General features: G+C 41.5%; 1 protein-coding gene across 1 annotated transcript; it reads right to left on the bottom strand.

The window, feature by feature from the left end:
* On the bottom strand, positions 1–27,200 carry ddx27 (DEAD (Asp-Glu-Ala-Asp) box polypeptide 27). Its single transcript, XM_041780503.1, has 21 exons — positions 26,970–27,200; positions 22,127–22,276; positions 21,957–22,016; positions 21,702–21,888; positions 20,074–20,126; positions 19,905–19,991; positions 18,073–18,178; positions 17,803–17,976; positions 16,786–16,936; positions 16,575–16,674; positions 15,935–16,076; positions 14,567–14,720; positions 13,859–13,940; positions 13,550–13,727; positions 10,358–10,464; positions 5,969–6,065; positions 5,290–5,384; positions 3,758–3,878; positions 411–507; positions 257–316; positions 1–146 (listed from the first exon to the last, which is right to left on the bottom strand). Exons 1-21 carry the CDS (start codon positions 27,192–27,194, stop codon positions 125–127), a joined length of 2,448 nt encoding a protein of 815 aa, XP_041636437.1. The 5' UTR covers positions 27,195–27,200; the 3' UTR covers positions 1–124.
* Positions 27,201–27,611: the final 411 nt, after the last annotated feature.

Raw genomic sequence — 27,611 nt, forward strand, 5'->3', positions numbered from 1 at the left:
AACACAGATAACTTTATTTAAATGTCTGAAAGATAGAATCCAAAAAAACATTTACAATGTGAACATGACAATGATGTGGGAAATTCAAGGAGGAAACTGCTTTTCCAGGCGGCCATCTTGGCTCTCACTTCTTCTTCTTCTTGAATCTGAAAGAGAACAGAGCCTCTGTGGTTTATCCTCTGACATCTTTATTTTAACATCTTTATTTTGATTTTTTAAAAATCTTTTTCACTTTATACAGTAAAGTCAAACTCACCTGGAGTTACCTGGACGCTTCCTGTCCAAACCCAGACGTTTTCTGTCAACAAAAGACGGTCTGTAACCATGGAGACGGACAGAGAGATGAAATGAGGCATGTCAACAGATAAAAGAGCAGAAACATGGAAATAAATACGGACAGAGAGTCTCACCCTGCTCGGTACTGTTTGAGCGCCTTGTTGCTGGTGTTGGTCAGTTCTTTATCAAACATCGACTTCTTTCCTCCTTTTCCTGATTTCTGTTTGGCTGCTGCAGAGAGAAACGCCTCAGTTAGACCGTTTATCATGTTCTATTATCGTTAAGGTTCTACTAAGTCTGAGACCGTTTATCATGTTCTATTATCGTTAAGGTTCTACTAAGTCTAACATGTATATGAGACCGTTTGTCATGTTCTTTTATCATTAAGTTTCTACTAAGTCTGTGACAGTTTATCACGTTCTATTATCATTGAGGTTCTACTAAGTCTGAGACCGTTTATCATGTTCTATTATCGTTAAGGTTCTACTAAGTCTGAGACAGTTTATCATGTTCTATTATCATTGAGGTTCTACTAAGTCTAACATGTATATGAGACAGTTTATCATGTTCTATTATCATTAAGTTTCTACTAAGTCTGTGACAGTTTATCACGTTCTATTATCATTGAGGTTCTACTAAGTCTGAGACCGTTTATCATGTTCTATTATCGTTAAGGTTCTACTAAGTCTGAGACAGTTTATCATGTTCTATTATCATTGAGGTTCTACTAAGTCTAACATGTATATGAGACAGTTTATCATGTTCTATTATCATTGAGGTTCTACTAAGTCTGTGACAGTTTATCATGTTCTATTGTCATTGAGGTTCTACTAAGTCTGTGACAGTTTATCATGTTCTATTATCATTGAGGTTCTACTAAGTCTAACATGTATATGAGACAGTTTATCATGTTCTATTATCATTGAGGTTCTACTAAGTCTGTGACAGTTTATCATGTTCTATTGTCATTAAGGTTCTACTAAGTCTGTGACAGTTTATCATGTTCTATTGTCATTAAGGTTCTACTAAGTCTGTGACAGTTTATCATGTTCTATTGTCATTGAGGTTCTACTAAGTCTGTGACAGTTTATCATGTTCTATTATCATTGAGGTTCTACTAAGTCTAACATGTATATGAGACAGTTTATCATGTTCTATTATCATTGAGGTTCTACTAAGTCTAACATGTATATGAGACAGTTTATCATGTTCTATTATCATTAAGGTTCTACTAAGTCTAACATGTATATGAGACAGTTTATCATGTTCTATTATCATTAAGGTTCTACTAAGTCTAACATGTATATGAGACAGTTTATCATGTTCTATTATCATTGAGGTTCTACTAAGTCTAACATGTATATGAGACAGTTTATCATGTTCTATTATCATTAAGGTTCTACTAAGTCTAACATGTATATGAGACAGTTTATCATGTTCTATTATCATTAAGGTTCTACTAAGTCTAACATGTATATGAGACAGTTTATCATGTTCTATTATCATTAAGGTTCTACTAAGTCTAACATGTATATGAGACAGTTTATCATGTTCTATTGTCATTGAGGTTCTACTAAGTCTGACATGTATATGAGACAGTTTATCATGTTCTATTGTCATTGACGTTCTACTAAGTCTAACATGTATATGAGACAGTTTATCATGTTCTATTGTCATTGACGTTCTACTAAGTCTAACATGTATATGAGACAGTTTATCACGTTCTATTATCATTAAGGTTCTACTAAGTCTAACATGTATATGAGACAGTTTATCATGTTCTATTATCATTAAGGTTCTACTAAGTCTAACATGTATATGAGACAGTTTATCATGTTCTATTATCATTGAGGTTCTACTAAGTCTAACATGTATATGAGACAGTTTATCATGTTCTATTATCATTAAGGTTCTACTAAGTCTAACATGTATATGAGACAGTTTATCATGTTCTATTATCATTGAGGTTCTACTAAGTCTAACATGTATATGAGACAGTTTATCATGTTCTATTATCATTAAGGTTCTACTAAGTCTAACATGTATATGAGACAGTTTATCATGTTCTATTATCATTGAGGTTCTACTAAGTCTAACATGTATATGAGACAGTTTATCATGTTCTATTATCATTGAGGTTCTACTAAGTCTAACATGTATATGAGACAGTTTATCATGTTCTATTATCATTAAGGTTCTACTAAGTCTAACATGTATATGAGACAGTTTATCACGTTCTATTATCATTAAGGTTCTACTAAGTCTAACATGTATATGAGACAGTTTATCATGTTCTATTATCATTAAGGTTCTACTAAGTCTAACATGTATATGAGACAGTTTATCATGTTCTATTATCATTAAGGTTCTACTAAGTCTAACATGTATATGAGACAGTTTATCACGTTCTATTATCATTAAGGTTCTACTAAGTCTAACATGTATATGAGACAGTTTATCATGTTCTATTGTCATTGAGGTTCTACTAAGTCTAACATGTATATGAGACAGTTTATCATGTTCTATTATCATAAGATTCTACTAAGTCTAACATGTATATGAGACAGTTTATCACGTTCTATTATCATTAAGGTTCTACTAAGTCGAACATGTATATGAGACAGTTTATCATGTTCTATTGTCATTGAGGTTCTACTAAGTCTAACATGTATATGAGACAGTTTATCACGTTCTGTTGTCATTGAGGTTCTACTAAGTCTAACATGTATATGAGACAGTTTATCATGTTCTATTGTCATTGAGGTTCTACTAAGTCTAACATGTATATGAGACAGTTTATCACGTTCTATTGTCATTGAGGTTCTACTAAGTCTAACATGTATATGAGACAGTTTATCATGTTCTATTGTCATTGAGGTTCTACTAAGTCTAACATGTATATGAGACAGTTTATCACGTTCTATTGTCATTGAGGTTCTACTAAGTCTAACATGTATATGAGACAGTTTATCATGTTCTATTGTCATTGAGGTTCTACTAAGTCTAACATGTATATGAGACAGTTTATCATGTTCTATTGTCATTGAGGTTCTACTAAGTCGAACATGTATATGAGACAGTTTATCATGTTCTATTATCATTGAGGTTCTACTAAGTCTAACATGTATATGAGACAGTTTATCATGTTCTATTATCATTAAGGTTCTACTAAGTCTAACATGTATATGAGACAGTTTATCATGTTCTATTGTCATTGAGGTTCTACTAAGTCTAACATGTACATGAGACAGTTTATCATGTTCTATTCTTGTTAAGGTTCTACTGAGTCTAACATGTACATGAGACAGTTTATCATGTTCTATTATTGTTGAGGTTCTACTAAGTCTAACATGTACATGAGACAGTTTATAATGTTCTATTATCATTAGGTCATATGGAAAAAGCCTAATAAACCCTCATTCAGTCTAGCATTTTCATTAGACTACTCTTATATATGGAGCATAGATGTTCTTAGTCTGACCTGTGCTTGGCGCCTCGTCCTCCACTATTGCTCTTGCTCTCTTCGGTCGTCTCTCTCTTTTGGCAGCCCGCTCAGCGAACATCTGAGCCTTCAGAATCTCGAACTGAGCGCGCTCCTCAGACTGACGGACAGACAAAGATCATCTAATCAAACAAGAGCAGTCACTCTGATTTCAACAAACTCTGATCAGTGACTGCAATGACAGAGAATGAGCAGTTACTTTTATAATTAAGAAGGCTAAAATTTCATGCAGCTTCTAATTTAAAAAATGGTGACCAGTTGTAATATAGCACTACCATCAGAAGGTGGCAGTAATCCAAAAGCTATTATCAAACTCTGGTTATATAACAGAGGAAGAAGAAATGTGATAACCCAACTACAACAACTACAGTGTAAAATAAGTGTCACTATTTGAAAAAAAAAAACTATTTTGGCTACAGAGGACGGTCATGTGACGTCACAGTCAGAGTGAGTCTCCAGAGGACGGTCATGTGACGTCACAGTCAGAGTGAGTCTCCAGAGGACGGTCATGTTACGTCACAGTCAGAGTGAGTCTCCAGAGGATGTCATGTGACGTCACAGTCAGAGTGAGTCTCCAGAGGACGGTCATGTTACGTCACAGTCAGAGTGAGTCTCCAGAGGACGGTCATGTGACGTCACAGTCAGAGTGAGTCTCCAGAGGACGGTCATGTGACGTCACAGTCAGAGTGAGTCTCCAGAGGACGGTCATGTGACGTCACAGTCAGAGTGAGTCTCCAGAGGACGGTCATGTTACGTCACAGTCAGAGTGAGTCTCCAGAGGACGGTCATGTGACGTCACAGTCAGAGTGAGTCTCCAGAGGACGGTCATGTGACGTCACAGTCAGAGTGAGTCTCCAGAGGACGGTCATGTGACGTCACAGTCAGAGTGAGTCTCCATAGGACGGTCATGTGACGTCACAGTCAGAGTGAGTCTCCAGAGGACGGTCATGTTACGTCACAGTCAGAGTGAGTCTCCAGAGGATGTCATGTGACGTCACAGTCAGAGTGAGTCTCCAGAGGACGGTCATGTTACGTCACAGTCAGAGTGAGTCTCCAGAGGACGGTCATGTGACGTCACAGTCAGAGTGAGTCTCCAGAGGACGGTCATGTGACGTCACAGTCAGAGTGAGTCTCCAGAGGACGGTCATGTGACGTCACAGTCAGAGTGAGTCTCCAGAGGACGGTCATGTGACGTCACAGTCAGAGTGAGTCTCCATAGGACGGTCATGTGACGTCACAGTCAGAGTGAGTCTCCAGAGGACGGTCATGTTACGTCACAGTCAGAGTGAGTCTCCAGAGGACGGTCATGTGACGTCACAGTCAGAGTGAGTCTCCAGAGGACGGTCATGTGACGTCACAGTCAGAGTGAGTCTCCATAGGACGGTCATGTGACGTCACAGTCAGAGTGAGTCTCCAGTTGCCCACCACTGAGTTAAGATCTGTTCACCTGAGGGCGTTTTCATGAGCACTGTTGCTTAAACTGATTATTGATTGATTGGTTGAGTCCTTACCGACAGTTCCTTCTTCTTCTTGCCCTCCTTCAGGAACTTTTCTCTCTTCTTCTTCCCTCTCAGAGCCAGATCAAACTCCTGCAGAGCCTTGGACACTGATGAAGAGGAGGAAGAGTTAAAAACAGTGTGTGGAGGAAGATGGAGTACCAAAACTGCAGAGTTGGTTTAGACTTCTGAATGTTTGCTGTAGCTCCAACTCAGCGGCCAGCATGGCTGAGCACCAAACGCCATGAAACACTCCACCTGACCGCTGTCTGCAGGATTCATGCTGGATTACCTGTACCAGGAAAGGTGACTGAAAGTGAGCAGATTCTGTTGGAGCTGCTTATTCTATCAGCTGACTATAGCTGATGATAATTCCTTTGAAATATTTAACAGGCAAAGACGGCTTCAATCACCTGCTGACTTTTATTCCTACAGTCACAGAGGACAGACATAAAACATAAGGCTCTTTAGTGCAGAAATAACACAGACACCATCAACCTGTGTACTGGTCTTTCCTGATGGGTTATCACTGATTATATTAACAGCTGAGGAAGTATAAATCAGTGGGTGAGGCTGGTCTAGTTTGGCCGTTAATGAGTGAACTATACAGTCTACTAACAGGCTCAGAGGATAGAGTCAGACCAGACTGAAGCATAAACCAGGCTGTAGTTTAGTAACAGACATCAGGACTCACTGCGGCTCTGTTTCCTCTCCTGCTGAGTCTGAAACCAAACTCTCTGAGCCGTAGACGAGGAGGCCGATCCATCCAGACGCTTCTGAGCTACACTCAACTACAAACACACAGAGGAAGAGTGCAGACAGTTTAGTGATGAGAAACTGAAAAAAACACAAGCAAATGTCACAGATCAGCATAAACTTCAAACTCTTTAAGAAAACCAGCATGTTAGAAAGAGGGATGTCACAATTACAGATTTTCTTGGTGCTATTATTGTCAGAGAAATAATTGCGATTTTACGATTATTTATGCATTAATTAATTTCACACTACCATGAATAAGTAAAATCACATCAACACTTATTATATGTCTTGTATTTTAATTTATTTCCATCCTAGGATGCTCTCATAATAAAATAATATACCAACAATGTAACGTAACTCATAATTACAAGAAAATGACAATAATCCCATTTGGATGGACCACTCAAGTGGTCTTAGCTGAGTAGTGTTTTAGTTAAAAAGCTATAATTCAGTCAGTCACATCTATTTTATATTCCCCAAATATAAACACATTGTTCATATTCACAACTGTATTTATTAAAGTTTCTCATCAAAAACTAAATATTCCCATTTTTAGTTGCCATTTGAACACATCATAACATATAGACTACAGTTGTCTAATTTACTGAGGTTACCTGAACACATCATATTTTCCGTCTTCAGCTTTAAAGTTCGCTAATTAACTTCAATTCTACTGTTCCACCTCAGATTTCTACACTGGATTAATATTGTTAACAAACAGGACTGTCTCAGAGTTTTGGAGCATTTATCAGCATTTATCTGAGCAGGTGAAGAAGAGAACTGTCCTGAAGCAGCTGAAGAAGAAAACTGTCCTGAAGCAGCTGAAGAAGAAAACTGTCCTGAAGCAGCTGAAGAAGAGAACTGTCCTGAAACAGCTGAAGAAGAAAACTGTCCTGAAGCAGCTGAAGAAGAGAACTGTCCTGAAACAGCTGAAGCGAGGGATACGAGAGCCGGCCTGCCTCACAGGCAGCGTCTTTTTTCCTCAAGCCGACAGTTTAAGGTACATTCTTGTTTGATGTGATGCATGAAACTTCTAGTTTATGTTCCCCTTGAAAGAACTGATGTATGTTTTTACACCAGTTTTATCTTAAAATGACGTGATGTCACAGTGCCCGTGAGACATGATAGCAGTATCAATAAGCTAAAATGTTATTGATTTCAGGTATTTCAAAAACACAGAACCCGGGTCCTTATGGACCCAACATTGACATGACTTAACCCAGTTACTATTTACCTTTACTTTGGCGTACAATGCCGGGTGGTTATCCTGCAGGTGCTGAAGCATTGCCTGATTTCACAGCAACTTTTCTGTGGCATGTTTTACATTTAGGCCGCCATCTTCCACAATGACACCCTGGTCATTTTTCTGTATCCAAAAAATCCCACACGGCTGACTTTAAACCGTTTATTCGGAGGGAACATCTCTTCCTCTTCCACGCTGTAGTTTGTTTGGGACTGTGACACGCCTCTGCCTGCAACTGCATGAAGCAGCACGAGGCAGTTGTGTAACTTCGTTTTTGTTCCGCGTGAGTTGCGCTGACGTACCAATATGGGTCCCGGTATAATCTTTCCTGGAAATTGACGGTATTTAGGAAACGTTACGATTAACTAACCGTAAAGTTTAATGCCACATTTAATCGTGAAAACAGGTAGTCGTGCCATCCCTAGTTAGAAAGCAGTGGTTATCAACCTGTGGGTTCAGATCAGTGGGTGATGTGAGCCTGTTGGAGGGCAGTGTTATTTACTCTCTCTTTGTTCCGTCATGTGTTCTACCTTCTTCTATGTTCTCATTAAATAAACTCTGGTGATAAATGAAAACATCAGGATCGGGGTCATGATTTCTCCTTCAGTAGTGTCCTGGGTCCTGAGGTTAGACCAGCTTAGAACACGTGGAGATTATAATGTTGTTTTTGTGCTACAGGTACAGCTAAGGACAAAATTATTTAGCCACCCGGTGAAATTTTAAGTTTTTTCAAGATTCCCCCAAGTGCCTTTTTAACAGAGCAATGAATTTTCAACATAGCATTTCTGAACATACTAGTTACCTTCTGAAGGCATAAATTCTTGTTATTTGCTCACAACAACAGAACTTTTTCAGAAAAGGCAAAAATGACCAGGGTCAAAATTATTAGCCCCCTTTAGAACAGACCTATTACTGAGCTCATACACGGCTCCTGGTGAAGAACTTCCTTCAGAGACCAAAGTGAGCGTTACTGAGTGGCCTGCTCAAAGCCCGGACTTAAATCCCAGGGAGAATCTGTGGGGTGAACTGAAGACCAAGATCCATGCTGGAAGACCATCAGATCTGGAGGAGCTGGAGAGATTCACCAAAGAAGAATGGGCTGGCATTCCTCAGGAGATGAGTCAGAGATTAAAACTACAACAAACAACTGCAGGCTGTTACCTAACAACAAGGAGACACTACCGACTATCAGCACCAGGGGGTAATAATTTAGACCCTGGTAGTTTTTGTTTTTTGTGCAATATTTTCATTTCTGTGTTCAAAGTAAAATAATTTCAGAATCCTGACTAAAACCAGGATGTTTGGAACGGCTGTGTTAAAATTCTTTGCTTTGTTTAAAAGCAGTTAAGAAATATGTTTAAACCGGAGACATTTTCATAAAGGGCTAAAAATTCTGTCCTCATGTGTACAGGTCCATGTCTCTGTGCTCAGGTGTACTCAGGTGTGCTCAGGTTTGTTTAGGTGTGCTCAGGTTTGTTTAGGTGTGTTCAGGTTTGTTTAGGTGTGTTCAGGTTTGTTTAGGTGTGTTCAGGTGTGTTCAGGTTTGTTCAGGTTTGTTTAGGTGTGCTTGGGTTTGTTTAGGTGCAATCAGGTGTAATCAGGTGTGCTCAGTTTTGTTTAGGTGTGCTCAGGTCTGTTTAGGTGTAATCAGGCATGTTCAGGTTTGTTCAGGTGTACTCAGGTGTGCTCAGGTTTGTTTTAGGTTTGCTCAGGTTTTAATGTGTGCTCAAGTGTGCTCAGATATGTTCAGGTATAATCAGGTGTGCTCAGGTTTGTTTAGGTGTGTTCAGGTATAATCAGGTGTGCTCAGGTTTGTTTAGGTGTGTTCAGGTATAATCAGGTGTGCTCAGGTTTGTTTAGGTGTGTTCAGGTATAATCAGGTGTGCTCAGGTTTGTTTAGGTGTGTTCAGGTATAATCAGGTGTGCTCAGGTTTGTTAAGGTGCACTCAGGTGTGTTTAGGTGTGCTCAGGTTTGTTTAGGTGTGTTCAGGTATAATCAGGTGTGCTCAGGTTTGTTTAGGTGTGTTCAGGTATAATCAGGTGTGCTCAGGTTTGTTTAGGTGTGTTCAGGTATAATCAGGTGTGCTCAGGTTTGTTTAGGTGTGTTCAGGTTTGTTTAGGTGTGTTCAGGTATAATCAGGTGTGCTCAGGTTTGTTTAGGTGTGTTCAGGTATAATCAGGTGTGCCCAGGTTTGTTTAGGTGTGTTCAGGTATAATCAGGTGTGCTCAGGTTTGTTTAGGTGTGCTCAGGTGTGTTTAGGTGTGCTCAGGTGTGTTTAGGTGTGTTCAGGTATAATCAGGTGTGCTCAGGTTTGTTTAGGTGTGCTCAGGTTTTAATGTGTGCTCAAGTGTGCTCAGATATGTTCAGGTATAATCAGGTGTGCTCAGGTTTGTTTAGGTTTGCTCAGGTCTGTTTAGGTGCACTCAGGTGTGTTTAGGTGTGCTCAGGTTTGTTTAGGTGTGTTCAGGTATAATCAGGTGTGCTCAGGTTTGTTTAGGTGTGTTCAGGTATAATCAGGTGTGCTCAGGTTTGTTTAGGTGTGTTCAGGTATAATCAGGTGTGCTCAGGTTTGTTTAGGTGCACTCAGGTGTGTTTAGGTGTGCTCAGGTTTGTTTAGGTGTGCTCAGGTTGTTTAGGTGTGTTCAGGTATAATCAGGTGTGCTCAGGTTTGTTTAGGTGCACTCAGGTGTGTTTAGGTGTGCTCAGGTTTGTTTAGGTGTGTTCAGGTTGTTTAGGTGTGTTCAGGTATAATCAGGTGTGCTCAGGTTTGTTTAGGTGCACTCAGGTGTGTTTAGGTGTGCTCAGGTTTGTTTAGGTGTGTTCAGGTATAATCAGGTGTGCTCAGGTTTGTTTAGGTGTGTTCAGGTATAATCAGGTGTGCTCAGGTTTGTTTTAGGTTTGCTCAGGTTTTAATGTGTGCTCAAGTGTGCTCAGATATGTTCAGGTATAATCAGGTGTGCTCAGGTTTGTTTAGGTTTGCTCAGGTCTGTTTAGGTGTAATCAGGCATGTTCAGGTGTGTTCAGGTGCACTCAGGTGTGTTCAGGTGCACTCAGGTATGCTCAGGTGTACTCAGGTGTACCTTAGCCTCAGAAGCAGCCAGCTCTCTCTCCTCCTTCTCCAGCCTCATCACTGCTTCAACGTCTTTCTCCAGTTTGGTGATCAGATCTCTGAACTTCAGGATCACCTCTAAGCAGAGAGAGTTTTACCCTCAGGTAGGAGAATTTGGTTGAGGGCAGAGGTTTTTCTCCTTTTAGCCTTTCGTACATAAACATCATTTCTGATCACTGTACACACACTGTAGTTAAACCCTTCCAGATGAGAACTCAACATGAACTTAACCACAGAAAAGGAACTAGTCCTGGACCTTAAAGGAAATGAGGGAACAGTAGAAAGGTATGTGAATGTGTGATGACCTCTGACCTCTGAGTTTTTAAAGAGGGGGTATTATACTTTTCCGGGTTTTAAAACATAAATATCAAGTCACAATGTTGGGTGTCCATACTTCACGTATGCAAATTTTCAAACCACAAGATAAACATATGCAGCAGTAATCTTGGAATTAGCGTGTAAACTGATGAAAACGGTTCGTTGAAAATCTCTCTGAGATTCTCCCAGTGTTCTCCCGAGACGAGATTTCGATGGAACAAACTGATGAGGTCATCACAATAGGATCTCCTGACTGGTTCGTGGTCCCCCCGTGCTGCCAGCAAAGCAGAACAGACTGCCCCCACAAGGCCTTTCAGCATTTAGCAACACAGTAGGTAAACACTTACCAAACAGATACGTCCTGCGCTGCTGCTGGTTTTCTTCCCCCTCTCTCTCCAAACTATCAGGGTCAGACTCTGGGTCTAACACATATCAAAATTTGCCATAATTTACTCATTCGGACCGGTTCATTCAAAGTTTACAAGTACTAGCCTAGTAATACAGTCACATCGGAGGGGGCGGACACAAAACATTGAGTCCTGTCGCTGGCCAGCCTCCAGAAAATCGGCCAATCGGAGGAAAGCAAGTCAGTGGAGCAGGGGGAGTTAAAGAGACAGCAGCGAAAACAAAGCGTTTCAGACGGAGGTTAAAATAAGGGCTTTTCAGGACGCCGGTGTGAGAAACATGAGTGTTTTGAGCTGTAAACCATGTGAAGCTACTATGTGGGTATCAGAGAGATGGTGGAAAGCCTTGAAAAAAGGCATAATACCCCCACTTTAAAGGTAAATGAGACATTAAGAAGCAGAGGTGGACTGCTGCAGGGAGACGCTGGCATGGACTAACCAAAGAAAGGACAATAAACCAGGAGATTTACTGCTCTAGATTTAATCCACTAATACTGACCCTAATTAACAACAATGAGTGCATTAATGCTGACAACCCTGGTACGAACAGGGGTTTATGTCAGGGCTGAGTGTACATTAACAAGGAAGAGCACAATGTTTAGTAGAGCTTCAGAGACCTGGAAACAAGGGTGGAAATGGGTGCAAAAGGAAAGCAGCAGCAGTCCAAGAAGTAGATGAGCGTCTCCTGGTAGTGGTCGTTGGAACACTGTAGTCTGGACATCAAGGTTCAGAAAACCAACAACAGTTTCTGCCATTTCTGTTGCTGAGCCCTCTATCCTGAATCTACACACTGGCTCAGGAACATGTCTGACATCTCCACTCAGTCCTCTTCTGTGCTGGAGGAAGATTCTGGCTGATTGGTCAGACACTAGGGTTGTCTTTAGTATGATTCTAGTAAAAATTGAATCTTCTCGATACCAGAATCAAACCATCCTGATAACCCAGTAAAGAAATACCCATCATAGGCACAAAATACTGGAATTCCGGTTAACAAAAACTGAGGTCTAGCTGCATTGACTGGTTCGTGGCCCGCCCGTGCTGCCGGCAAAGCAGAACAGACCGCCCCCACAAGGCTTTTTAGCATTCAGCATTTAGCAAAACAGTAGTTACACTTACCAAAAAGATACGTCCTGCGCTGCTGCTGGTTTTATTCCCCCTCTCTCTCCAAACTATCAGGGTCAGACTCTGGGTCTAACACATATAAAAATTCGCCATAATTTACTCATTCGGACCAGTTCATTCAAAGTTTACAAGTACTAGCCTAGAAATATAGCCACATTGGAGGGGGCGGACACAAAACATTGAGTCCTGTCGCCGGCCAGCCTCCGGAAAATCGGCCAATCGGAGGAAAGCAAGTCCGTGGAGCGGGGGGAGTTAAAGAGACAGCAGCGAAAACAAAGCAGGCGGAGGTTAAAATAAAGGGCTTTTAGCGAGGAGAAATGATCCATTCAGATACCAGCTGACTTCACTTTAGTTCAAACTCTGCATCAATCCGCCTTCAGTGCTGATCTGATATCGGAACTCTCTCTGCCTCCTCTTATTCTACCAGACGTCCTCTCTGAGGCTCTCTGACTGTGGACTGGTATCTCTATGTGCTGGTAAGAATGAATGAAGAGAATTAGCCACCAGCTAAGAGGCTAACGGCGCCTCTTTAACAGCTTTTCTCCCTCCTGTTGTCATAAACATTCTTAAAAAGGAAACACTGATATACTGATTAGATTACAAATGTTGGGGGTACTAAGGCACCTTGACTGGACTGTATGCAAAAGGCAAGGATGGAACGTTTTAAAAGCCTTAAAGGATGGTATCTTTTAAAGCTAGGATGTAATGTTTTATTGGTGTCAAGATGGACCACATAAGGGAAAAGATAGAATGTTTTATGAATGTTAGAAGATGACATGGTTCCCTCCAGTTCTGCCAAACAGATTCCTACCTGGTATCTAAACACCCAGAACACATCGCTGATGTACAATGTGAACAGGCACTTTCTGTTGCTGAGCCCTCTATCCTGAATCTACACACTGGCTCAGGAACATGTCTGACATCTCCACTCAGTCCTCTTCTGTGCTGGAGGAAGATTCTGGCTGATTGGTCAGACACTAGGGTTGTCTTTAGTATGATTCTAGTAAAAACTGAATCTTCTCGATACCAGAATCAAACCATCCTGATAACCCAGTAAAGAAATACCCATCATAGGCACAAAATACTGGAATTCCAGTTAACAAAAACTGAGGTCTAGCTGCATGCTGTCAAAAAAAGCACCAAACTCTGTCCTTACTTTTAGCTATTTCTGTCTAGTGTTGTTGAGCTATGTACTCAGTCTGTATGAGTTTCAAGAAATTTAAAATATCGGGGGTTTAGGACTTCAATTTTTCTCTATTGGACAACAGCCTGAGAGTGCAAAGAGCTTAGGGGCTGGACTCCCTCTCAGGTGAGCGTACCTGGAGGCAGGACTCGAGCCTTCACGCTGCTCTTTGCAGACTTCACCACCTCCTTCAGGATCTTCCTCTCAGACTCTCCAACCAGCGACACAGACCTCCCTGATCGGCCTGCCCTCGCCGTCCTGCCGACACGGTGGACGTAGTGTTTTATAGTGGATGGCATGGTGAAGTTTATGACCTACAGAGAGAAAACAGGGAGACATTTTAAACTTTCACAGAAAATTTGCAAAGCAAATGAATAAAACCTCTGGAGTATGTTAAAGAGACGATGTGGAACTAACAGTGTTCCTGTCTGACATCAACACTCACCGTTTTTACCCCGTCTATGTCCAAACCTCTGGCTGCCACGTCTGTCGCCACTAAAATATCGATCTGTTCGTCTTTGAAACGTCTGCAGAACAAAAGAACGAGGAGAACCAGAGGAGGTTAGTGCACGTTTGTTCTGCATAAATGATCCATTCAGATACCAGCTGACTTCACTTTAGTTCAAACTCTGCATCAATCCGCCTTCAGTGCTGATCTGATATCGGAACTCTCTCTGCCTCCTCTTATTCTACCAGACGTCCTCTCTGAGGCTCTCTGACTGTGGACTGGTATCTCTATGTGCTGGTAAGAATGAATGAAGAGAATTAGCCACCAGCTAAGAGGCTAACGGCGCCTCTTTAACAGCTTTTCTCCCTCCTGTTGTCATAAACATTCTTAAAAAGGAAACACTGATATACTGATTAGATTACAAATGTTGGGGGTACTAAGGCACCTTGACTGGACTGTATGCAAAAGGCAAGGATGGAACGTTTTAAAAGCCTTAAAGGATGGTATCTTTTAAAGCTAGGATGTAATGTTTTATTGGTGTCAAGATGGACCACATAAGGGAAAAGATAGAATGTTTTATGAATGTTAGAAGATGACATGGTTCCCTCCAGTTCTGCCAAACAGATTCCTACCTGGTATCTAAACACCCAGAACACATCGCTGATGTACAATGTGAACAGGCACTCTGGTTCTGTGCTTCCTTACCTGAGGTTCTCCAGTCTCTGGTTCTGGCTCAGTTCTCCATGCAGTTCTCCAACCTTTAATCCCATTAGCCCAAGAAGGATGTGGAGTCTGTGAGCCTGTTTCCTGGTCTGAGTGAAGCACATCACATGATCCTGGAACGTCCGAGTCAGCAGAGCTACGACACGGAACAAACTCGCTGTCAGTACGAACAGACAACAGTAGTAACAGAACAGGTTCTATATTAGAACCTTTTACAGTAGTAAAACAGGGTCTACAGTAGAACCCTATACAGTAGTAGAACAGGGTCTACAGTAGAACCCTATACAGTAGTAGAACAGGGTCTATAGTAGAACCTTTTACAGTAGTAAAACAGGGTCTACAGTAGAACCCTATACAGTAGTAGAACAGGGTCTATAGTAGAACCTTTTACAGTAGTAAAACAGGGTCTACAGTAGAACCCTATACAGTAGAAGGACAGGTTCTATACTAGAACCCTATACAGTAGTAAAACAGAGTCTACAGTAGAACCCTACACAGTAGTAGAACAGGGTCTATAGTAGAACCTTTTACAGTAGTAAAACAGGGTCTATAGTAGAACCTTTTACAGTAGTAGAACAGGGTCTACAGTAGAACCCTATACAGTAGTAGAACAGAGTCTATAGTAGAACCCTAGACAGTAGTAGAACAGGGTCTATAGTAGAACCCTATACAGTAGTAGAACAGGGTCTACAGTAGAACCCTATACAGTAGTAGAACAGAGTCTACAGTAGAACCCTATACAGTAGTAGTACAGAGTCTATAGTAGAACCCTATACAGTAGTAGAACAGAGTCTACAGTAGAACCCTATACAGTAGTAGAACAGGGTCTATAGTAGAACCTTTTACAGTAGTAGAACAGGGTCTACAGTAGAACCCTATACAGTAGTAGAACAGAGTCTATAGTAGAACCCTATACAGTAGTAGAACAGAGTCTATAGTAGAACCCTATACAGTAGTAGAACAGGGTCTACAGTAGAACCCTATACAGTAGTAGAACAGGGTCTATAGTAGAACCCTATACAGTAGTAGAACAGAGTCTATAGTAGAACCCTATACAGTAGTAGAACAGGGTCTATAGTAGAACCCTAGACAGTAGTAGAACAGGGTCTACAGTAGAACCCTATACAGTAGTAGAACAGGGCCTATAGTAGAACCCTAGACAGTAGTAGAACAGTGTCTATAGTAGAACCCTATACAGTAGTAGAACAGGGTCTACAGTAGAACCTTTTACAGTAGTAGAACAGAAGAAATGAACCTTACACACTAGAAGAACAGGTTCTTCAGTAGAACCTTATACATTAGAGCAGGTTCTTCAGTAGTATGTATCGCTGAGGGATGGTCAGAACTTACCAGCCACCACGGCCTCTCTGTCTCCTTCTCGGTTCTGTCGGATTCTGACGAACTCTTGTCGTAGAAATGGAGCGACGTCAGTGTTGCTGTTCACAAAGATTCTAATTGGCTGCTTCAACGACACGGCCGCCAGGTCCTTCACCTGGAGACAGAAGTCACATGACAGTGAAATCACATTTACTGTCTACCTTCCACTGTGGCTAATAGATCTACCCACTGATGTATTTTAACCTACAGCTTTAAGTCAACTATGAAGTGATTTCAGCTGCCATCCATCAGGTTTGTTCAGGTGTGTTCAGGTGTACTCAGGTTGTGCTCTGGTGGGCTCAGATTGCTCAGGTGTGCTCAGTTGCACTCTGGTGTGTTCTGCTGGGCTCAGGTGTGATCAGGAATGTTCAGATGTGTTCGGGTGTGCTCAGGTGTGTTTTGGTGTCCTTAGGTGTGTTCTGGTGTGTTCAGATGTGTTCAGATGTGTTCAGGTGTACTCAGGTGTTATCAGTTGTGTTCAGGTGTGCTCAGGAATGTTCAGGTGTGCTCAGGTGTGTTCAGTTGTGTACAGGTGTGCTCAGGTGTGTTCAGTTGTCTGCAGGTGTGCTCAGATGTCATCAGGTGTGTTCAGGTGTGCTCAGGTGTTCAGTACCTCCTCTGTCATGGTGGCAGAGAACAGCATGGTCTGTCTGTTGTAGGAGCACAGCCTGATGATCTCCTTCATCTGTTCCTCAAAGTACTCATCCAACATTCTGACAGACACGTGGACAAAGAAAGAACCAATCAGGTGAGTTGCTATCTCCCAGGTGAGTTCATTATTTAACTGTAGTTGCATCACCTTGACTACAGTTGTCAGTGTTTACCTGTCGGCTTCGTCCAGGATCAGGATCTCGATGTGCGACAGCTCAAAGCTCGGTGTGTTGTGAAGGTGATCGATCAGACGACCAGGTGTAGCTATCAGGACATCTGGCCCCGCCCTCAACGCCACCTCCTGAGACTTCAGGTCCAACCCACCTGGAGACAGAGGGACAGGTGCGTTAAGGAGCAGTGCAAAAACTTTGCTTGCATGGAGTCACCAGTGGGTTTGAGATTAAACCACTAAGGCCTGGTCCTGATCTCCACCCTTAAGTCTCGGCCCTGAATCCTCCCTAAAGCCATGTGTGAGTGTCTGAGCCCACGTGGGTGTTAGATAGCATAAATGAGTGTCTGGACATACTATCATGATGTTGCATGATGCATCCTTGTTGTTCTTTCCTGAGGTTTGGTCCGCTTTGACATTGGACCTGGTCAAACAGACCAAACTGTCAGGGTAACATCAAGCCGTTATCATTTGTGGCGCTGTCTTCCTCGATAAAGAGCAGTGAAGAAGAAGAGGAGACAGACAAGATGACACTGGAACTTCATCTCTTTCAGTCTTTTTTGCTGTCTTGGTATCTTTGCTTTCGCTGTGTGGAATTATGGACAGACAGCGAAGAAAAAGGCGAGCCAACATGTGAGCGAGAGACTATGGCACGTTGCAATGGTTACACAGACGCTGAGCAAGGTACCGACATGTATTTGAGTGTATTAAATCATATATAAATCCATAAATCATTATGATTTAGGCCCCTTCCTGACTTTGGTTCACAAGTCGGTCCGCTTTGCTTTCATACCTCAAACAAACCACACCGGAGTTCATTTGGAGGCAAACAGAGACCCCTGTTTTTAAGCAGACCAGAGTCTGCTTGTTTGGTCTGCACCAGAATTTGGATGAGCTTTCACACTATCCAGGAAAACGGACCAGAGTTTGGTGTAGTGTGGCCTAGGATGAACTTTAAATAACGAGATAAAAATAAACACATGAACTTCTGAAGAACCAGCTGATTATCAGTCTGTCGTACCGACAGCCAGGCAGGTGGTGATGGACGTGAACTGGGCGAGCTGACGGGCCACGGAGTGAACCTGAATCCCCAGCTCTCTGGTGGGAACCAGAACCAGAACCCGGGTGACCTGGGATGTCCTGGGCTTATAAACCAAACGCTCCAACACTGGCAGCATGAAGGCGGCGGTCTTTCCTGCACAGATCAGAAGAACCATTTCATTATCTGTCCTTAAACAGAACAGTGAAACAGTCCCAGCATGATGAACTGGTCCTGGTAGGTAAGTCTCACCTGTCCCAGTAGCAGCACAGGCGCACAGGTCTCTGCCCAGCAGGCCGACAGGAACACATGCCTTCTGGATGGGAGTTGGCTGTTTGAAGCCCAGAGCTGTGATAGCCTACAGAGACAACATCAGAGGTTATAACACAACAACTAAACCAGAGATCCACGAGGACCCGGACTGAACCACATCAAGGTTTATAATCTATCATGTTAAGGTACCCTGTAGCCAAACACTGTATGGCAGGGGTGTCAAACTCAAGGCCCGGGGGCCAAATCCGGCCCCTTGTACAGTTCTACCTGGCCCACCAGTATTAGGTCTGCAGATTTGTTCCAGTATAAAAATGTAAATTTAACCTTGATGATTTAAAAAAGTGTAAAAATAATTAGACAAAAAGCTTGTGTTTTCATTTCATATCTTCAATTTTACATCTTACAATAACTTAATGATTTTGTATTTTTATTTCATATTTTTTAAAGATTTATTTTTGGGTCTTTTCATGCCTTTATTAAATAGAGGAAGGACAGTGGATAGACTCGGAAACAGGGAAAAAGGTGGGGAAAGACATGTGGTAAAGGGCCTCGGGCCAGATTCGAACCCGGGCCGCCCGCGTACATGGGTAGCGCCTTAAACCACTCCACCATCTGTGTACCCTTTATTTCATATACATATACTCTGAGCATTTAAACTCATGATTCAGACTTTAATTTCATATTTTGACCTTTAAGAGTCAAAATTTAGAATTCTTATATTTTCATCTATAAAACTCATGATTTCAACTATTTATCTCATGTTTTCACTTTTGAAACTTATGATTCAGACTTGTATTTCATACTTGGCCTCCTAAATTAAATTTTTTTTATTTTGTCTCATATTTTGACCTTTTAGACTTACAATTTTAAAATTTAAACTTATATTTTGACCTTTAAAACTCATGATTTTGACCTTTATCTCATATTTTGACCATTTAAACTCATTATCTTGAATTTTATCTTATAATTTGACCTTGTCAACTCTTTAGTTGACTTTTTATCTAATATTTTGACTATTAATATTTTCCATTTTAAATTTAAACTCATATTTTGACTTTTAAAACTCAGTATTTTAAATTTTATCTCCTATTTTGACCTGAAGAACTCTGATTTCCAATTTTATCTCATACGTTTGCCTCATTAAAACATCATTCTGTCTTATGATTTTGTGTTCTGACCTCTTGAACCAATAAGTTTGACTTTGTATCTCAGATTTTGAGCTGCTAAACTTATCATTTTGACTTTTTTAATCTCAAGATCATTTATCATCAGTTGTCAGGTTTTTCTTCCATAATTTATGACTGTTGAAATTTCAAATGTTGACCCTCTGTCAGGTCACCTAAATTCAGAATCTGGCTTCTGCTGTGACTGAGTTTGACACCCCTGCTGTATGGAAATCATACTGTCAAAAACTCCCGCTGCCTCAGCCATAACGGGTCGAGTGTTTTTATCCGTGAATGATCTCATATGGTGGTTGTATAGTGCTTAACAAATGTATTAGAGCACCTTAACCCTAACCACAGTCAGGTTTCTGCCACAGCTGTCCTAAATTAACAGCATTGGTAATTACCAACATCATTTTTATGTTTCTGCAATGGTTAATACACCAATATGTAGAAGCTCTTTAACCCAGATGATATTTTTAATACTTAAATAGAATTATTATTGTTATCCATGAATTTTACAATTTACTGATTCACAAGAGAAAAATGAGTTTTAGTGGTTGAATGTTATGCCTGATTCATTTCTGACTTCTCAGAGAAGCCCCGTGAGCCGGCTCACCTCTGGAGACACTCGTAGATCGTTCTTACCTTCAGGATGGGCCGGGACAGGTTCATGTCATCAAAAGTCAGCTTATCGTCGAACTGTGAGGCATCCTCATAGAATGACTCTGGAGCCTGAAAAAAGACACAGGTGTTACCGTGGAAACCAAGAACAACCTATCATCACCTTGTGACATCAGCAGCTCCTCCTCCTCACCTCCTCCTCCGGCTTCCTCTTCTTCCCTCGTCTCTCTTTGTCTCTCAGCGTGTCTGATCAGGACAGAGTCACAAATAAAAGTTATTCCTGATCACGCTGACATGAAAAAGTCAGACAGGAAGTGAAGAATAGCGGCGATGAGTCAGTAAAGCTGGAGTAACGTTAGTCCGTTACAGCCCTAGGTGCTTTTTCACTGTGAAGTACAATCTGCCACCTTTATGAATTTGTGAATGCAAATAAAACACACTGGACTCAGAGTGCAGGGGTGGAATAGGTGAAGTTTTTTTTCTCAGATAAAGCCTTCAAACAATAAAAGACTCAGTCCTGCGGTCCTCCTCCTACAGGTCTAGACAGATGAAGGGAGACCAGAGTCCAGAGGAGTCTAGGACTGAGCTAAGAGTCTAGCTGAGCCTCTTTAACCGCTTTTCTTCCTTGTTCAGTCATAAACATGCTTTCAATGGAAACTCTGATCTACTACTGAGATAATCAAGGTTGTGGGCTCAGCGAGTGTCATACATGAGCCTTTTCTACAGAACAGCTCTTTAATGTGAGTCACCGTGGCTAGCTACCGTTTGTCAAATAGTTTTCTATTTCACATTTCTGTTGTTTAAAACAGTGGTTCTCAACTGGTGGGTTGGGACCCTAAAGTGGGCTGCGGAAAAGTTTTCAGCTGGTTGCGACTAGATGTCTAAAAAATAAAAACAGGGGCAAAAGTCCTTAAGTCCTCATTGGACTCGTCTCAGTACCTTTGATTTTACCCCGTTTTACTCCGATATTGGGTAAATTTAAATGTTTGGTCAATATTTCAACTACTTTATCTCATTTTCTCTGCAATAAATGGCAACTTTTCCCTTGATAATGAAGTAATTTCTCAAGTTCCCTGGAAAATTAACAAAAGTTTACACATAATGATGGGGACAGAGGGAATAAAATTCATCAGTTTAATCACTTTTTTTATATTATTGGTTGTTTTGGTCAAATCGTGCTCCAACCTGCGAAATATTTAATTAACGAAAAATGTGTTGTTAAAAATTGTTTGGAAACCTGGGTCACGATCCTGAGTCCTGGGTCCTGAGGCCAGACCAGTTGAGAACCACTGGTTTAAAAGAAATTGCAACCACATGAAGAGCTGTTTGAGAGTCAAAGTTTAGGGTTTACTGTGACAAACTGGACTGAACCAATCCGGACCGCTAAGTGGACATGACCCCAACGTGAACGCCGTCTGACTCCGCCCCTCCAGACTTTACATGGAGGATTTTAATGAGAGTCTGCTGCTGTTTCTCTATGAGCTTTTTGCTTATTGTTCCACTGCTTTCAGGACTCAGAGGAACTCTAAGTTGTCAGATCTGCACAGCTGTGAAAACAACAGTTCTCTACTGCTGCCTGAAATCAAACCTATGAGCATCTGTGAGGAACAGGGTCCTGATCCAGGAGTCCTGACGGGACTCAGACTTGGACTGAAAATTATTTGCACTGACTGTATTTAAATAAACTTGCTGAGCTGGGCTTTGTGGCTGATTAAATAATGAAAGTTTCATCTCTAAATGTTTGTCAGTTCAAGAAAACTAAAAATTCAAACCTCTCTTTCAAATGTAAGAAACCAAAATAAAAGCCCGGGCTCTTCTGACCTGATTTAGTCAGAATCTCCTCGTCTTCTGAGTCAAATTCATCTTCTTCCTCTTCCTCCTCCTCATCTTCATCGACCTCTTGTCCTGCAGGAGGTTTCACATCCTCCTCTTCCTCTTCATCGTCCCCTTCTTCCTCCTGGTCCTTCTCATCAGAACCTCCTGCAGCGTCCTTCTCAGCTGATTTCTCCTGAAAAGTCTCACATTTAGATGATGAAGAAGAGCCTGAAGATGATGATGATAAAGGCTAAAACTCACCTCTGCTTTCCTCTTCTTCCTAATTTTCTCAATTTTTTGATCCAAAGTGGTCGCAGTTCTCTGTAAACACAGCACAGTTAAAATAATCATCACATGTGATTGAATAACCATCATCTATAAACCCTGAAGCATGTCTGCATGTTCGCTGCATGGTTGAATAAATGTCCTACTTTGTTCTTGAGCTGTTTCATGACGTCGGCCATCACCCAGTCGTCGTCATCGTTCAGTCCGTCTCTCTCTCCAAACACAAAGTCAGTGTTGAAGTCTTTCGTACCACGACCCCCAAGCTTCTTCTTCCTGTTCAGAATGATCGGCTCGTCCTGAAACAAACAAAGTAATCAGACCTTATAGCCTACCGCAGCACCTCTACCTGCCCTGGATCTACGGGACAGATTTAATAGAAGCAGACTGTAGATCTGCCCTCATATTTCTGATGATCCTTAGACATGAACCTTTTCAGTCACAGTTTTCTGCAGCTGATGCCACTCATGTTATTCTGCACTCTAATTTGGGGTCGAACCTCTTTGGCAGTGATCAGCTGTTGAAGCCTCGTCAATGAATGCTGAGTAGCATCTTAAAAATGTGAATTATGTTATGCATGAAATGAACAGCTAAATAATTCTGATATAAGACGAGGCACAGGAAAAGAAAAGCTGTAGCTAGCAGAGCAGATGTGCTGTGTTAATAAGAGAGCATGTGTTTGAAACTGAAGTCATCTGTGAAGATAAGCTGAAATGAACCAAAAGTAAAGTCCTATAATTAGCCTTTAAGCAATAAAACTTTGTTGAAAATGTTCTGTAAAGTCTCTGTTATTTAATTTATATTGAAAATAAAAGCCCACAATGATGCCTTAAGATTAAATAAAGGTTGAAGGGATTAATGATATTGACCAGATTAAGGTGCAAAAACAGCCACATGGACGGCAGGGCTGGGCAATTCATTACAAATTAGATTGAACTGCAATATGGCCTGCTGCAATTTTTAAATCACAGAAGTTGCAATATTCTTTTAACTTAAAATTTGTCAAAAAAGCAGTTTAATACATTCATTCAATACACAATTCAAGTGTCAATTTTTCTGTGTTTACCAGAGTCCTCCGTTAGGTGTTTTATGTATTTTTGTTTCAGTTAAAATGACATAAAAGTGATAATCCCCTTCAAAAAAGCAATGGGTATCAAATTTGAAATATGAGCATAAATAACTATTTCTTTCTTATATTGATGAAGCTTTGCATTAGCTCATACTAGGGCTGAACGATTTGACAAATTAATCTAATTGCGATTTTTTGACCCAATATTGCAATTATTTCTTGAGTTCCTCATTTCATGTATTTTCCAACAAAGCAAGCAATAATTCATTCTAAATGATAAACAACACAGTATTAGATTAAACTAGAGCCGAACAATTTCAAAAAATATCTAATGGTGATTTTTTTTACTCATTTTGAAAATTGGATGAGAACTGCTGTATTAAAGGGAATGATCATTTTTATACAATTCCCATATTACACAAGAAAAACATTTAAAAAAAGAAGAAAATAGGATTCTTTTGGTACATCTTTCTAAAAATACACTACTAGAATGATTACATGAAATGTAATCTCTGCTGCAAAAAAGTCTTAAACTGGTATTCTGACTCAAATTTCAGGTTAAAGAAATATTGCACCTTCTGAGATTTGAAAATTGCTGCAGGCCATGTTGCTTAGATCTAATTTTCGATTAATTGCCCAGCCCTAGTTCATACCCCCAGCTGTGGTCAGCCTATAGCCAATGACAGCTCCTCCACCCCAGCCTCCTCATTTATAGACTAAAGCTCCACCTCCTCCACCCCAGCCTCCTCCTCTATAGACTAAAGCTTCACCTCCTCAGCCTCCTCCTCTATAGACTAAAGCTCCACCTCCTCCACTCCAGCCTCCTCCTCTATAGACTAAAGCTCCACCTCCTCCATCCCAGCCTCCTCCTTCATAGACTAAAGCTTCACCTCCTCCACCCCAGCCTCCTCCTTTATAGACTAAAGCTTCACCTCCTCCACCCCAGCCTCCTCCTTTATAGACTAAAGCTCCACCTCCTCAGCCTCCTCCTTTATAGACTAAAGCTCCACCTCCTCCACCCCAGCCTCCTCCTTTATAGACTAAAGCTTCACCTCCTCCACCCCAGCCTCCTCCTTTATAGACTAAAGCTCCACCTCCTCAGCCTCCTCCTATATAAACTAAAGCTCCACCTCCTCCACCCCAGCCTCCTCCTTCATAGACTAAAGCTTCACCTCCTCCACCCCAGCCTCCTCCTTTATAGACTAAAGCTTCACCTCCTCCACCCCAGCCTCCTCCTTTATAGACTAAAGCTTCACCTCCTCCACCCCAGCCTCCTCCTCTATAGACTAAAGCTCCACCTCCTCCACCCCAGCCTCCTCCTCTATAGACTAAAGCTCCACCTCCTCCACCCCAGCCTCCTCCTCTATAGACTAAAGCTCCACCTCCTCAGCCTCCTCCTCTATAGACTAAAGCTCCACCTCCTCCACTCCAGCCTCCTCCTCTATAGACTAAAGCTCCACCTCCTCCATCCCAGCCTCCTCCTTCATAGACTAAAGCTTCACCTCCTCCACCCCAGCCTCCTCCTTTATAGACTAAAGCTTCACCTCCTCCACCCCAGCCTCCTCCTTTATAGACTAAAGCTCCACCTCCTCAGCCTCCTCCTTTATAGACTAAAGCTCCACCTCCTCCACCCCAGCCTCCTCCTCTATAGACTAAAGCTCCACCTCCTCCACCCCAGCCTCCTCCTTCATAGACTAAAGCTTCACCTCCTCCACCCCAGCCTCCTCCTTTATAGACTAAAGCTTCACCTCCTCCACCCCAGCCTCCTCCTTTATAGACTAAAGCTTCACCTCCTCAGCCTCCTCCTTTATAGACTAAAGCTCCACCTCCTCCACCCCAGCCTCCTCCTTTATAGACTAAAGCTTCACCTCCTCCACCCCAGCCTCCTCCTTTATAGACTAAAGCTCCACCTCCTCAGCCTCCTCCTATATAAACTAAAGCTCCACCTCCTCCACCCCAGCCTCCTCCTTCATAGACTAAAGCTTCACCTCCTCCACCCCAGCCTCCTCCTCTATAGACTAAAGCTCCACCTCCTCCACTCCAGCCCTCCTCCTCTATAGACTAAAGCTCCACCTCCTCCACTCCAGCCTCCTCCTCTATAGACTAAAGCTCCACCTCCTCCACTCCAGCCTCCTCCTCTATAGACTAAAGCTCCACCTCCTCAGCCTCCTCCTCTATAGACTAAAGCTCCACCTCCTCCACTCCAGCCTCCTCCCCTATAGACTAAAGCTCCACCTCCTCCACCCCAGCCTCCTCCTTCATAGACTAAAGCTTGTTGCACCTTCATATTCAGATTCATGCAGCTGTTGATAAATTCTTCTAAATAATTTCTGTATCAATGCACATTCTCATTTATGTACCTCTTAATATAAGCGTTTCTAGCCAGACACCCCCTGAAAAGTTGAAGCATGCTGCTTGACCAACCCATGGTTTAGAGCAGAGCCTTCTCCGGCAAGTTTAAATAATCTATTTTGCAATTAAATGGTTAAATGTATGATGAGTGTTCCTGCCTGATTGTAGGTTATGAGCTGAAGAACGGTTTATTGCTTCAATTTGTTGAAAACTGCAGAAGTTGAGGAGCCTAATAAGAGTCCAGTGTGTACCCTACCCCCTCTGCACCCCCCCACCCCCCAAATCACAGGTGGGGTAGGCCCCGGGACCCTGAAACTTAAAAAGATTATTGAATTGACAAAACTTTGTAGATGGATCCTTTTCTCTCCCGTCCTATGACAAAAGCAGTCACTTTCCAATGCTATAAATCAGTGATACACAACATGTGGCTCTTTTGTGAGGATTTGTGGCTCTTTTATGTCTAAATTTGAAATATTATTCCCCTGGAAAACCATAAAAATGGAAACTTCGACCTCAGAATTAGCTATTGCAGTTTGTTTCCCACACTTATACATCAGACTTTAATCAAATCAAACTTAATTGTCAACTTTTATTTTTTTTGTCTGTAAATTTCCATTGCCCTTATTTGCAATTTTTCACCCTTTTTTTTTTAACCTTTTTGCCATTTGAATCCCGTTTTTGCCTTTTTTCACTAGTTTTTGCCTCTTTTATCCTGCTTTTCGCAAATTGCATTTTTTCCATTTTTGCTACTTTTTTCCCATTTAAGGTTCCTCTTGATATTACATTTCACTTTCTCCCATCACCCCCCCCCCCCATTGTTGCTTTTTGCCAATTTTAGTTATTTTCACTCATTTCACCCTCCTTTTAGCTGCTTTTTACCAATTTTAGTTATTTTCACTCATTTTTTTCTCATGTTCTGGCTGCTTTTTTACCATTACTGCCTGTGAGCCATCTTTTCACCCAGTTTTTGCCTATTTTTCTGCCTGTTTTACCCCTGCTCACCTATTTTGCCAGCTTTAACCTATCTCTGTTGCCTTGCATTAGATTGTGGCTCTTGCAAAGGTATTTTTGCTCTTTGGTTGAGTAACACTGCTATAAATGGACAGTAATGGGTGATATCAGTTAAAAATGTGGTATTGTACAGGTTGACAGAATCAACAATGTATCACGACGTGTGACAAACAATACTTATATTATCTAAACGGCCAACAGGATGTTAAAAAACCCACAGACAGTCATTCATGTTTTAACCAAGTACTGCTGGGGACACAGAGATGTGAAAACTGGCAGAAATTTTCCTGTAAGTTTTCATAGATTTAGAGGAATAAACTTTAATGCTGGGTGTCTGGGACTTTTGTTTTTGTCCCTGAAACAGGAGTCGATGGTCGCATTAAAATGTAATCGGCAGCCCTTTCACTCAGGCAGTAGTACGTTTACATAAAGGTACTAACACGTACTGTGAAGAAGAACTAGATTCAGAGAAATGACACTTAATCCAGTTTTAGTTCCTGCTTCCAACCCTCCGGATCTCTCAGCGGTCAGTCTGCCACTCTCACGCCGGGAACACTCACCTCCTGGTCGGACTCGCTGTCGGGTTCCTCCGGGCTCTGCTCGTCATCCCCGATAGTCCCAATGAGACCGAGCTGTTCCAACATGGCGGACTGGACCCCGGGACCGGAGGAGAGACTGTCGAAGAACGGTTCACCAGGTTCTGACGGGTTCTGTGAAAATTTTCTGCTGTTCTCCAACCACACGTACACACACGTGTGTTGACGGAAACAGGAAGGAGAACACATCTTCTTCGTTTGGATTTCCGGCAGTTTGGACGCTTTACGGCACTTTGCTGCCGCTCACAGGCCCGTCCCGGGATCACAGTAAGGTACTTTATTCTTTTTAAACGTTTTTGTGTTGATAAAATGAAGTAAAGAGCTGCTTTTAGAGTCTATAAATCATTAAAGGACAGATGTAATGGGATTATTAGCATTATTAATGTTAGATTTATTAATTTAGTGAATGTGTAAATGTTACTCTGAGAATGCCAGAGCATGTTAGCATGTAGCCTAGCGGTTGTGTACTCTCTTATTGTGTGATGAACCAGAGTTAGACTTTAACTTTCAAAATAAGTTATTTAATGTGATCAGAACTTAAGTATATGAAGTCTCTCTAACCTTTTATGTGATAAAGCCTCGCAAAAATGCTAAAACAAAGCTAAA

This window comes from Cheilinus undulatus, linkage group 3, assembly GCF_018320785.1.
Source record: "Cheilinus undulatus linkage group 3, ASM1832078v1, whole genome shotgun sequence".
Classification (NCBI taxonomy): Eukaryota; Metazoa; Chordata; class Actinopteri; order Labriformes; family Labridae; genus Cheilinus; species Cheilinus undulatus.

Excerpts from the sequence above, each read along its gene's own strand:
- ddx27 (XM_041780503.1), bottom strand. The coding sequence starts at position 27,194 with ATGTGTTCTCCTTCCTGTTTCCGTCAACACACGTGTGTGTACGTGTGG. Across the intron at positions 13,941-14,566 it reads CAGAGACTGGAGAACCTCAG|ACGTTTCAAAGACGAACAGA; the intron begins GTAAGGAAGCAC and ends TTTGTTCTGCAG. Across the intron at positions 508-3,757 it reads GGACGAGGCGCCAAGCACAG|CAGCCAAACAGAAATCAGGA; the intron begins GTCAGACTAAGA and ends TTCTCTCTGCAG.